This window comes from Silurus aristotelis (assembly GCF_946808225.1).
Source record: "Silurus aristotelis genome assembly, chromosome: 2".
In the NCBI taxonomy this organism is placed as follows: Eukaryota; Metazoa; Chordata; class Actinopteri; order Siluriformes; family Siluridae; genus Silurus; species Silurus aristotelis.
Window position 1 is genome coordinate 32,526,507 of NC_139575.1, and position 14,058 is coordinate 32,540,564.

General features: G+C 38.6%; 1 protein-coding gene across 1 annotated transcript; it reads right to left on the reverse strand.

Annotated features, from left to right (window-relative positions):
* Positions 1 to 96: 96 nt before the first annotated feature.
* On the reverse strand, positions 97 to 7,693 carry wnt6a (wingless-type MMTV integration site family, member 6a). The gene is made up of 4 exons (XM_083524147.1): positions 6,831 to 7,693; positions 5,944 to 6,164; positions 3,116 to 3,432; positions 97 to 1,459 (listed from the first exon to the last, which is right to left on the reverse strand). Exons 1-4 carry the CDS (start codon positions 6,890 to 6,892, stop codon positions 998 to 1,000), a joined length of 1,062 nt encoding a protein of 353 aa, XP_083380273.1. The 5' UTR covers positions 6,893 to 7,693; the 3' UTR covers positions 97 to 997.
* Between the last annotated feature and the right edge of the window lie 6,365 nt (positions 7,694 to 14,058).

The window sequence follows — 14,058 nt, forward strand, 5'->3', positions numbered from 1 at the left end:
CGCTCGATCTGCTAAATGCCACCAGTGTAAATGTAAATGACAATAATCAAGGCAGCACTATTGATGTACCTAAAGAGAAAATGGTGGGGGAAGATAGTCTGTCCCAAATCCATTTTATTGCAGTCCTAATATGTTTTTTTTTATTCATTATAAAAAAATACATTAAGCCTGGCTTGTGTTTGAATTTATTGGATGACAAGAAGTCAAAACTGCATATAACGAGTCTTAAATCATCCTTATGTAATGAACATAATGAATAACTTGATCTTATTTGGAGTACATACATGAATAAAGGAAACATAGAACAATGATTAAATAAAATATATACAATAGGATTTTAGAAAGACTTTTTTTTTTGGCCTGCATAAATTAGGCAGATCGAGGATTTCCTTAGGAAACCTACTACACACATGTCCCAAATGACTGCATGCAAAGTTTTAGGCATACAATTGTATATGATGTCTTTGGATGAAGTCACATTACATTTTTCAATCACTTGAATTAGAAGACCCAAACCTGTTCCAGCATGACAATGCCCCTGTGCACAAAGCCAGTTAAATAAAAACATGATGGAAGAATGGAATGGAAGATCTCGAGTGGCCTGCTGTAGAGCTCTCAACCATATTGAACACCTTTGGGATGAATTAGAATGCTGAATGCACCCCAGGCCTCCTCATCCTATATTAGTACCTGACTTTACTAACACCTTTTTGGCTAAATAAGCACAAATATCAACAAGCACATTCCAAAATCTAGTGAAACACTTCCCAAAAGAGTGGTGTTTAATATAACAGCAAATGGTGACTAAATGTGGAATGGGATGTTCAAAAAACACATGAATCTTATGGTTATAAATATGTCTTTCTGATATAATTAGTCAGCATTTGAAGATTTTGCGAAATACTGAATTGCAAACATGGCACAGAAGTTTTGCGAATGATTATCTGAGTTTAGTCAATGGGACTGAACAACTACAGTTTAATGCACACAAGAGAATCTAAAGGCAGACATTGACCACTTTTCTCACAGCGCATCGCTCACATTGTACCTCACAACACCACTGAAAATGGCACTGGCAGTTCTCCTCGTACTCAAGAGTGTGTTCTGTGTGTCCTTTATTGCAGCACAGCCAATCACAGGCTCCAGGACCTGTCTCTGTGCCATTACACACCCGATCGCGTGTCCCTTCAGATCCTGTCCTGCGATTGGCCACGCAGAAATCCGGCGTTTCATCTGAGTAGATGAGACTGTGGCTACCCAGGGGAGCGAGCTCTCGATCCAGGGGGACGAGAGATTTGCCATCATTGCCACCCATCACACGGACCGCCGTCTGGAAGCTCTGCATGAGGTGATTTCCAACCTGGCGGAACAGAGGTAACTTGCTCCAGCAGCTACGGAGTGTACAGGACCCAGAGAGGCCGTGACATTTACATTCAGTTCGCATATTGGTCTTTACAGCCTGCCACACACACACACACACCCACCCACACACACACACACACACACACATTACAAAAAAACAACAAAGATATATGTGCAAGCAGACACTTCAAAAAGATGCATTTGCCCAGGGTGCACTTTAAATCCAGATGATTTAAACTAGACATAATTCATCTGTAATTCGCAAGGTGACCTGTTACCTTTTTGTTTAATTCATTGTGATTTAATGTGAAACTGCCATAAGGAAGAACATGTCTGGCTGCAGTCTGGAAAATACTGCAAATCTTTGACATCTTACTGGGTACCCGAATACTACATTGCTAAGCTAAGCTAGCTTTACATATCTTTACATAATATAGCTTTACATAACACATTAGATATCTATGTAAGGATTTTCTGTTGATGTAATTATGACAGTAAATTAAACCTATACTACACCTAAGTCCAACTTTAATCACAACAACTAATATAAAACCATTTGGGACATTTTTTTTATTCAGTAAAAAATTGCAGTTTCTGCAAAACCGCAGGTTTTCTTATGGGGGGCCAGGCATTAGATACAGTACTAATCTATTAGCTTGTAGTGCATAAGGTACAAAACGTTTCTAAATCTAGATGTATTTTTTTCCTCACTCTAAAAGGAACGGATCGATTGGTCCAAATTTGTGTTTGACTCATAATGTGAATTTGTACATGTTGAGTAAATTAAACTCATTTTTTATATGTGACCCTAATGTTTGTTAGCAGAAACAAAATATCATGAAAACATACCGTGTATCATTATCTCCTCTTGTAATATGATATTTATAAAATTTTTTACACCTCTTAAAACTGATTTACTCCATTATATTCAAATGGAAGTGTAAAAGAACCAAATTGTGTAAACGGTACACCTATTAAAAACGGTATCATAACAACAGCCGGTTAGCAAAAACACAGATCCCATTAAAGCAAAAACACAGAGTTCACTAAAGCCAAGAGACACACACACACACACACACACACACACACATACATACTCTAAACAATGTTGATGGTTCAACAATGCTTCAGTTTTCTGCAGACGGCTTCTAAACTCTGGGAACTTGTACTAGACCCAAAACACAGGAGTTATCCTGAAAACAGGGGCTTCAAAATCTGTGTTGTGTAAGTAAACAGACTTGCAAAGTTCCATCACAACACTATAGAAGGTTTTTTTTTTTTAACAGTCTACTATGTTGTAGTATTTAGGGCTGTATATCTGCAATTGTCAAAAAGACTATTGTAATTACCACAATTTCACAATTTATTGATTGTCAAGCTTGTGGTGCAGTATGGAGCTTTGCCGCCTTAAGCTCCCTGGTCCCTGGTTGAAGTCTAAGCTAAGGTTACTGTTTGTGTGGACTTTTTTTTATGTGTCCACATGGGTTTCCCCAAGGTTCGCAGGTTTCCTCCAACCTTCCAAAAAACATGCTACTAGTGTCATATACATACATGTGTGTGTATGTGCATGGTGCCTCATCCATATATCAAGCATATATTCCTGCCTAACTCCAGGAGTTCTTAAAATAAGCTCACTATATATGCCTCATCAATTTTCTATTCAATCGCTTGAAGTATATGTGAAGTATTTGTTAGTAAAGATCTTTACTTAACACTCTTAACACCCCATTATCAATAAAACATGTTTTCGTACCAGTCGGCCTGCCTCGTTGTTGTGCAGATCAATCAGACTCCTGATATCACTCTTGGCCTTTCGCTTCCTGGTGTCCATGAACTGCCGAGAAATCTTGTCGCCAAAGTCCACATCATCTCCGCAACCCCCCCACTCCCAGCGTTGGTCCGGGAGAGCAGGGTTTGATCTCACAATTGCCTGCTCATTGGGGCTACCAGAAGAGCTCTTTATAGACACACAGCCACACTGTAGCAGCTCCCCCTGGCTGCAGGCCCGTGTTACAGCATGCAGCACTCCTGCCGCCATGATACCGTTTACAAAGGCTGTCTCCCGGATATCTGAGAAAAAATAATAAAGCACTTAACATAACATAAACAGGACCACTTGTAATACTTGGTTGCATTGTCTATGACATTATCGATCTATTTAAATATACCAGTAGTCTGTGATCATTTTACAATATTTTTCAATGTTTTCAGAAACGCTTTTTTCATTTGAAGTTTTCTTCATTTTTATTCAATCTGCATGAAAGGGTGATGCCTTGAGTATTTTGACATGCCTTTCACCATGGTTGTAAAGAGTTACTAAGGTTTTTTGAGTTACTGTAGACTTCCTGTACTGTTCTGTTAGGTTGTTCCAGTCCAATCTTGGGAAACCATGCGTGTAAAAGGACCTCGTTTTGTGCTCATAGGTATTGTTATTCTGGAACATGTTTGGGCTAGTTCCTTTTACTTCTAATGATGGTAAATTGCTGAAGATAACAAAGGCATTCTGGACAACTTTTGGTAACAGATTGAAGAAGGTTGACACATGGGTGTGATGGTCATCTGTCCACATACTTTTGCTTACGAATTGCATATGCCTTCTTTTTTTAGTTAGGAAGAACACTTACGCATCTCCTACACTCTCCTTGCAATTTTTAGGATACCTCAAAAATGTATAAAACATTACCTCGTGGATCTAAGTGCGTATCTATTCCTTTCACATCTGTCTTGTCTAGACTTGTCTGGATGCACACTTTATTTGCCAAGCTTGTGATTTCTCCTGGAAGAATCAAGGAGTTCTTTAAGAAGCACTAATTATTGGTGTCGAATTCACACAGGCCCACATTCCATCAATTGGACTTGAGCAAATTGCTGACCTTTCGCATGTCACATTCCTCAAAGCCCTGCTCATACAGGTGTGTAATAGAGAGAGAATGCCTCTCATTTCTCAATAAAAATGCTTGGCTCAAGTTGCAGTCACTAACAGGAACTCACACCAAGACACTATAATACCTGAATTCAAATGGAAGGGGTGGGAGAAGATTCATGGACAGATTTGTGATTTCTTTTTCTTTTTTTTAGATGCATGAGTGATGGTGAAAAGTCCTGCCCTCTCATGGCCTGCATAAGAACTGTACGTTGTGCACAAACTTGCTTACGACTTTCAAGCGCATGGAATCTCACATGGAATCAAGGGAACCTCTTGCAGAAGAATTAAACGCTCCCGATACACCTGATTCACCTCAGGAGGTATTTTACTGTGACTTCCCAGTTTTGTGGTTGAGAATCCCTGTGCTATTGAACCACCATAGGATTAGCACTCATATCTTGCATTTCAACACGGTTTTAACATGCTCGTGTTGATTCATGCCTAAGAAGTTTATAAGACCTACATCACACAAGTAGCCTCTTGCAGCACAAGCGTAGGAGGGTATAAGGGAATGAGGGGTATGTGGGAATTTGCTTATTTTATTTAAACAACATTATTTGCAATAATTTTTTCATCATTTGGAATTAAAAAATATACAGTATACATGCATTATACTGGCCTATCTTTGGGAGATCAACAGTTATGGTCATCTATTCTCGCTGAAGAAACCTGGTTTTAGAAACAAATGTGGACATGCTGTCTGCATGGAAAGGAGAGCATACATGGTCTCTCCTGTCAATCACAGAGATACTAGCCAATCATAGGCATCTATGAGCTGGGAAGAAGGAAGATAGTACTTTGCTTCAAGTATTTTATGCAGCATGAGCGGATGTTCAAAAATACATGGATGTTTTTTTTTACAGCAGGAGGAATCCTGTATTAGTCATCACCTTTGTTATACACCTTTGGAATACACAACTGGTGAGTTGGCTACATATTTAAATGTATGGCTGAAGTTACATTTCTGAAATATTTCTCTTCATTAAAAACAGCTTTCTGTTTTGAAAGAAATAAAAATCACAAAGACTTCTGGGGAAGTTGTCCTCCTAAAATCTTCTGTCATGTTCACTCAATATCCCATAAAGCTAACTCTGGAAACTACCGTAAAAGATGGTAATCGGATTTCTTTTTTGGAAAGGGATTTTATGAGGGTGGGTATATTAAAAAATAATATTACAGCACCAGGAGAAATGATCACAGTGCACTTGTCTGTATGTCTGCATGTGTCTGAAATGCAAACAGACCTCACTCAGCTGTGACTAATCTTTGACTAAGTAGTGAGTTGGCCCCCCTGTAGCTAAGCATCACTCTACATATTAGACATTCCATGGGAAAATGCTCCCACCAAACACTCTTTCTGGGAATTAAAGCAGGTTACATTTCCAGGAGAAGAGATTTTTTTTGTTCCACTAACAGACAGCCCCTTCTTTTAAAGTCTCTGGGTGTTTTTTTTGAGATTGTAATAAAGTCATTAAGTATTCCAAAAGCGTTAAATTACGGCCAAAAACAGCCAAACCGAAATATACCCTCTGATTGCAGGTATGTTTTTATAACAACGCTTGTAAACCATTGTTTTGCGAAAAATTTTAATTTCCTGGAAAACTTGTGTTGTCTGCGTGATCACGTGCAGCTGCAATAATGAATGTGCAATTCACCTTGTTGCAGGATCTTGCCTAGACTCTTGCCGTGACCTGTACAGTTCCAGCGCTGATAGCGGAACTGGTGCTGGCATTCACGCATGCCCAACCGTGCACCTTTGGCAACTTCTTGGACTATTTCAGGATGCGTTTGGCACAGTTCAGTATGTGCACCTCCTTCAGGCTTACTCCTTCTGCAAATGCTGTTTGGGTCCATCACAAGCGGACTGCCCATCACACTAGAAATAGTGAAGTAGAAAACACATTTAAAAACTTTCCTCAGAGCATCCAGGAACACATACAGTACACACACACACACACACACACACACACACACACACACACACACACACACACACACACACACACACTCACTCACTCATCAGTCCAAGGTTAAAGCTTAGTGAGAAAGGATGCAGCTGAATGACTGTTTTTATTTTATTTTCCATTTGTCTAAAAACTGTTTGGTTCTTGTGGGAAAAAATACTTTTTTTTTTTGCATTTAAAGACTATGTAAGACCTGCATCTTATAAATGTTCCTATTTGAGCCAAATTTGAAACGTTTGGGTCAATCATCATTGTGAAACCATCTTTCTGCTCTACTGTCTTGCATAACCTATATCCTCAGATATGAGGCATCTCTCATAGATTATGTTATCATTCTCAGTTATGAGCTCATAATTAATCTCATATGTGTCAGGATATTTTTTTTAAACCCTGAAATTGCTCATTTTGGTCGGTTGTATCATGCTTTATATTCTGTTAAGTGCACCCAGCATGAATGAGTGTGCATGTAGATTTAGTTTGGACTTATACTGTATATTTAAAGAAATACAGTTAAATACATAACGCATTAACCAAATGCTTTTTGTTGCATGTTATATGAAGCTGAAGTTGTAACTTACCGCCATAGACGACCAGTGAGAGTGAAGACAAGAAGAAGGTGCGCTTGCGTGGGGAGCATCATCCAGCAAAGAGAATGGTTCAAAATTGCAAGGGAAATCCACCTGCAGCTGTCCTACACATGTGATCATGAACAGCGGAGAACCTTAAAGCTCGCATCGTTCCAGCCAGCGTGCAGGTTCTGCTCAAGACTCCAGCTGCACCACAGCTGATCCTGAGGATTTGGTCGAAGCCAGAAGATGCACGAGGTAAAGTGTCCAGTGAGGGCATATACTGGTGCAGAAGGGCACATAAAGTGCAACTTACACGATGGAGTTTCCGAATAATACTACTACTAAAAATACTACTACTAATAATAATAAGCTCGAGCGCACTTTGCGTGCGGGCGCGCGCGTCAGAGAGAGAGAGAGAAAGAGAGGAGCACGCGCGAGTTCCGCCTTCGTACCGGTTCCTTCGGAGGCGTTTTGCACAAAGTGAGCCTCAACCTAAGTTTAATGACGTGGAAAGAAAAGGAAGGAAGAAAAAAAAAAAACAACAACCCAGCAGCGTACTTATGCCACTCAAACCAAAAGAAGAAGAGGAAGAAGAAGATGAAGGAGCAAGAGTACAGAACAGCTCTGTCTGTTTTCTTTTCAATTTTATTGAGGTCCTGTGTTTGGTTTTGCGTTATGATGTCAGTTTCTGGTATGTTTTTCATCAAAATTTCCCTTTTGCTGTTTGTTGACCTTGGCAAGTCCTTCTAGGCCTCCAGCTATGTCAATGCCTTGTGCTATCAAGTGGAGTTAAAATGTGAGAACTCTGTACATTCTCTGCACACCTAACAGAATGAATGTCAAATCCTGATGCCAAATCTCCAAACCCCCCCTCCTGAAATATGAGGGCAGAGGAGGGAATGAATCCTCCCTGATTTATCTTTTGCTTATCTCCCACTCGGAGGATTGAGTGTAAGCGAGAGCGCATGGGGGGAAAATAGACAGTGATGAGTTTATATTGTCCCTGAAAGGATTCTGACCTGCTTAGAGCTTTGGGTTTTTATCAACGTTTTACTCTTAGAAATAAAGGTTGCATAGTTTATCAAAGAAGCACACACTGCAAGTGAAACCCTTCTTTTCAGGATTCCCATGGCTTATTTTTATATAGAGTTATATACCTTTTCCTCGTGTAGCAAAGCGTTTGCTTGCTTTTTGAAAGCAAATTATAAACATCATTTAAATGCATCATTTTCGAAATAATTTTGTTGTGCGTTTTACATTTGCACAGTCGCATCTCTGTGTCTCTCTCCTTATTCTACCACACAACAAATATGAATAACATGAATGAAAATGAGGGTTAATGTAGGAATTTGCTGTTTAATCCTATTTTTGTCATCACTGTCAATCTAGCAGCTGAATTTAAACCAGTATAAGTAATCAGGCATTAAGTAAAGATGCTCACATACATACAACTCGGCACTAGTTTGTGACCAGAAATTGTGTTTGGGCAGGATCTGATGCAGATCCCACGAAAACCCCAGGGCATCTAGAGAGTTGTATTCCACCTCATGAAGATTTTGGAACTTCAAAGAGACGATGTTAACCCCACGAGGATCCAGGGACATCTAGAGATGTAACAGCTCCAGTTGGATCCCACTTTAATGAAGATTTTACACATTGGACTTTAAGGATGAACAACCTCTTAATCGATATCAAAATAACATTAAATCAACTTAAAATAACATTCTACATATGCTGTTTCTCCATCATTAAACATGTAAAGGCTCTGGTATGGAGGAGTCGGTGTTGACTCTATAATGATTTCAGATGTTGAGCTAATTTATGAGGTGCTCAGGAGCACCTGGTTCCTCAACTCCAACTGGTTGCATAAGAAAAGAACATTACTCATAATCACATACTCCGGTGCTCATACTATTTCTTACTCTCCTTTGTTCTTAATATTGCAATGATTTATAATCACACTCTTGGTGTCAGCCAAATTAGGATGGCTTCCCATTTTGAATCTGGTTCCTCACAAGGTTTGTTCCTCAGAGAGTTTTTCCTTGCCACAGTTGCCCCAGGCTTTCTCATCAGGGATAAATACACATATATTTAAATATAAGTGAATTTTCTTCTATAATCCTTACATTAACTATACACTACAGAAAAAAAATTTAAATAAAAAAAAAAAACAATTAAGTAAAAGGATACCACACTTGAATAGGCTATTATCTAGTGAATGTTTAGAGTATCCCTTTCATAGTTAGGGGAGAGTCAGTAATACACAACCATCCAGCATGCAGTCCAGCAGCTTGTTTTGTTCAACTTTGTTCATTCATAGTGTGCGAGCCAAGACTGACAAGCTCTAGCAAAATTACTACATCTCAAAAAAAACACAAAAAAGACTCCCCAAAATCCAGGCACTGTACATGGAAGAAAAATTTTTTCTATTTCTTTTTCGTGAGCCTTACAGTGGGAATCGAAGTCACTGTGGTCCACGTGCATTTTTGATGTACCGACATTATCCACTCCATGAACCCTGCTTTCTCTCTCCCGATCTTTGCAATATATCTTACAATAAAAACTGATGTGTAACCTTAAAGATTGCTTTTGATTGTGGAAAAGTCATATTATTATGGAGTATTTTGTAATTACTCCAATTTTGCCTGCCCTGCCATCCTGTCATTATCTGTCCTGTCCACTGAAAACAAAACAAATAATGTTTCAGGGAATGAGCATGCGCCATTTTACCACTTCGCAATACATCCTGTATCACAGCAGCATAACTGCTCAATCTTCACACATACTGAATCCTATTACATCAAACTACGAAGGCAAATCTTTTTTTACAGCCCTTGATCATGTTTTCCCTGTGCGAACCCCAGTACAGAGTCGCATAATAAAAGCTCCTCCAGTAACAGCAAGACCACCGAGGAGAAAGGAGCTGCCCTGAGTCATGTGATCACACCCACCCGGGGAAGGTGGGACCGTACTGACAGTAAACAGCGGTGTAAATTCCCTGCATTTATTTCTGTGACTGTAAACAACTCTCATATTCAGATGCTGGTTATGAATGGACAATGTTTGGCTGTGGGCCCTCTTCTCTACGATGTCTTTCTCTGAAAGCTGAATGTCTGGACAATAACCTCTGTCCTGCCTTGTTAAGTCCCTTTCCTGCCTCTTTGACCCCGTAAGTGGGCTGGTTTCTAGGCAATTGAATAAAACTTACAGCATTTCAGCAAGTTTAAACAACTGAGAATTGGCTCAGGGAATTATAACAAGTCACTGGAATATTTTGGGGATCGTAGTAGTGCGTTTTAAAATGGAGAGGAAGACTTTAAAAGCGATTATATTGACAAAATGCTGTATTATTTAGTGATTCTGGTGTTTGGTGTTGCATTTTTATTATTTCCTCGCTCCAGCGCAGGCATAGTTGAGACAGTAAATATAGGATGCAAGCTCCCAAAAGCAATGTGACGATATGAAAAAGCTAAGGCAGAGAATCAGCTTGGGTATTTAGCGATTTAAAGATGACAAACATGATCAGAATAAAAGCTGAAACCTTAGAACCTGACCTGTTTGAGCAGAATATGGTAGAGCTGAACAAGGGCAAAATTGGCATTACTTGAGTCGGTAGCCTTGTAGCTGATGTAGGATACCATTAACCAGAGTACAAATAAGCTAATATGTCAATAAAAGTGGTTTTACTCCAAAAGTTCAAACCTCCTTGAGGGTGTTTAGATAATTTTTGCATGTCTTGTAATAATTATTAGTTAAATATATGTTTACCACCTGCCTTAGGGTATGATAATGATTACTATATGTGTAGTTCAATAAACATTGAATAAATATTTAAACTGCTGCTGCTATTTTGATTGTGATGGTGCAGAGAGCCCTTTGATTTCATCAAATGACTGCCATCTAGTGTCACAAAACAATTCCTACACCCTCATAAAATAATTGCTTCTAGTGTTTGAAGGACTTGAGGTGAACCCCATCCACCCTTGACCTACAGCTTAAGATTAATGTCAGAGAAGAGGAAGACATATGTCATTTTAACGTGGGTCATCCACACTGATTTTGCAAGATACTAAGAGAATAAAGCTGCAGGAAATTCACTGTAATTGACGGGAAGCCACTCAACATTAAAACTGTCATTTGAATTAGTGTGATTTTTTTAAATCATGCTATATAATATACTATATACCAGAAATGTTGGCTAGTTCTGTCCTTAGTTGAATTCCTTATCAAAATAGGATCTTATTCAGGATAATGCATGGATGTTCAACCAAAACTATTGACAGTGAAGTTACTTTATGAGACAACTATGACTTAATAGTAACTTTTAATGCTTGTGTTAAAAAGATCATCTTAACAAGATGAAAGCAGTAAGCGAAGGTGTAGAACTGAATGAATGTAATGAAATCAATTCAATTCATTCTTATTTACATAGTGTTTTTATCAATGAACAATGTCTCCAAAACAGCTTTACACAGATAATGTGGCGATAAAGAATGAATAAGACGTTCTTCATAAGTGTAAGTTTGTCCCTGATGAGCAAGTCGGTGGCGACTGTGGCAAGGAAAACTAAATGAATGTGGATGATTAATTTCTATAAATCCTGCAAAAGCAACCTAAGTTCCTACATTCATGAACTAGTCTTTCTTAGTCATTTATAACTGTTTTAAAGTAAAAAAAAAACCCCAAAAAACCCACTTCCATGTCTGTTTTTCTTCTAATGCACCCCACTGAGACACATCTGTTTCAAATTTGAAGTAAGAAGTATAAATGCATACATCTCTGTACATTTGTATTCCTTTTCTGACCGCTCGTACTTTCTCTTGCCATATGAGCGGCATTCCGCTAAATCATTTACATAAACTCCTCTAAAGAGCTGCTACAGAAGCTAGAATTTCTAAAACACAGCCAGGATTTTTTCATAGACTACAGTGTTTTTTCCGAATGCTCAGTACAATCTGGTAGAGTATATATTTTCTGTCTTGGCTGTCATATGAGTGTTTATTTAATTAGAACAAGACAACCTTCTCCAGAACCCCAAGTGCTGTTAAGTCTATATTTCTATCTCTCGGTTTAACCACAGCTGATGCCATGCATACATTCAATTAAGCTTAAAAGAGAGAAAAAGGGGGAACTACATTGCACTGAGTATGAGTACCGATATCCGATAGTCGCTACAGAAGACCTCACACTAGCATGTGTAAAACAAATGCCCCTTATAAATCTTAATAATGGTTATAGCTAGCCCATGAAAGGAAGTTTCCCTCTGGCAGGGGGATCACTGCTCTGACAAGGTTGTGAAATTACTAGAAATCAACCACTTTCAAGGGGAGGAAAGAGGGACCAGATGTGGTCTCCACTGAAAAAAAAAAACCTCAGAAAGTGGACAGATAAGCTTTTAAAAAATGTTTTACCCACTGTGAGGATCAAATGTCTTTATAATGATTGAACAGAGTTTCATCAAAAAAACGAAATGAACTTTTGGGTACTGTGTCAATGGTTTGAATTAATGGTGGCAGGAGCTTGTAAAGAAGATGGTGGCTCAGTTGTTAAGGCCTTGGACTTTGCCTTGGAAGGTCATAGTTCATTTAGTCCAGCAATACCCAACTACCAGTGTTGGGCCTTTGAGCTGCTCTAAATAAGGTCATCTGCTTAAATACTATAAATATATAAGTAAATTGCATAGTATGTAGCATAATTTCTCCCAGGCAGTTTTTTTTTACTGTACATTTTATGCATTAGAGGACAAGGTCAGAGTCTTCTCACTGACTAAGGTAACACCTCCTTTAATGACCACTGCCTATAAAATGTCATTCCATGGTCCAGGAGTATCCTAACCCTGGATGTTTTAGTGCTTTCCCTGCTTTAACACACACTGAGGAATGGCGTGTTAACTAGCTGATTACTTGTTCAGGTGTGTTTGAGCAGAGAAAACAAGAAAATTACAGGGAAGATGAACTTTAGGAGATAAGCTTTAGGAGTTGGGAACCACATGGCCTGAGGTTTGGTAAAGTTTCTCACAGGAATGTTAGAGGCGGTGTAAATAACCACTACCATACTGAAGAATAAAAAAAATATCAACATAATAATCTGGCATATTGCTCTGTCCCTTTTTTAATGGGAGGAGGGGCTTTAGAGACTAATAAAACATTTGCTCAGTGGCATTATAATTGGAAATGATATGAAATAAAATAACAGACATACTTTTATTGATAACCACCCTATCATTTGTTTATTTGCCAATACAGTCTTTCAATCCACTTATATGACAGAAAATTGCCATTAAATAAGCAACATCTTATGTCCAATCGGATTTTTGTATTCAAAGTGTCTTAGAAAGAACAAAATGAATACAAATTCTACAACCTTAACCCCAAATACGATGTGACCCCTCTTTTTTTAACAATGTTCTGTGTGCATCATGAACCTGAGGGAACCAATTGCTGGAGTTAAGGGAGAGGAATATTGTCACATTTGTGTTTGATACAGGATTCTAGCCACTTAACAGTCCTGGGTCTTTTTCATCATATTTTTTGTTTCATGATGCACCAAATGTTTTCAATGGGCAAAAGATCTGGACTGCACTCCGGCACCTGGTCTCTATTACTACGAAGCCATACTGTTGTATAAAATGCAATATGCGGTTTAGAATTGCAAAAAATATTTAAGGTCTTCCCTTAAAAAGACGTCTGGATGGAAGCATATGTTGCTTTAAAATCTGTATATAGCTTTCAGCATTGATGGGGCCTCTCCAGAAGTGAACATTTCCCATTCTATAGGCACCACTGCACCCCCTTGCAATCAGAGATGTGATTCAAGTAAGTTTTTAATATTTTGTAAATGTTAGATTTTCTAACTAAACAACTAGTCATTTTTGAACTAGTCATCATTGACTGAAAAAGTTGTACTACCACTATATTACAAATTGTTATGGACAATTATTTACCACTCCTATATATATATATATATACTGGGTAAATACATTTTCAAAAACATGGCAGGAATATGAAGTTGGCCCCTCCTATCCCTACCTTCAGGCATGTCTTTTCACTAGATTGTGAAACGTGACTCTGGGGATTTGTACTCATTCAGCCACAAGAGCATTACTGAGGTCAGGCAAAGGAGGCTTGTTTTAATTCATCCCTAAGTTGTTCAGTAGGTTTAAGGTCATGGCCTCTGTACAGGCCACTTTAGTGTTTCCAGACTAACTTTAACAAAACCATGTCTTTATGAAGTTTCA

Bases quoted from the DNA above. Each gene is read 5' to 3' on its own strand.
- wnt6a (XM_083524147.1), bottom strand. From the start codon at position 6,892: ATGATGCTCCCCACGCAAGCGCACCTTCTTCTTGTCTTCACTCTCACT. The intron at 6,165-6,830 runs GTAAGTTACAAC...CACTATTTCTAG, and splicing joins CTCACTGGTCGTCTATGGCG to TGTGATGGGCAGTCCGCTTG. The intron at 3,433-5,943 runs GTGAATTGCACA...ATTTTTTCTCAG, and splicing joins AGGCAAGATCCTGCAACAAG to ATATCCGGGAGACAGCCTTT.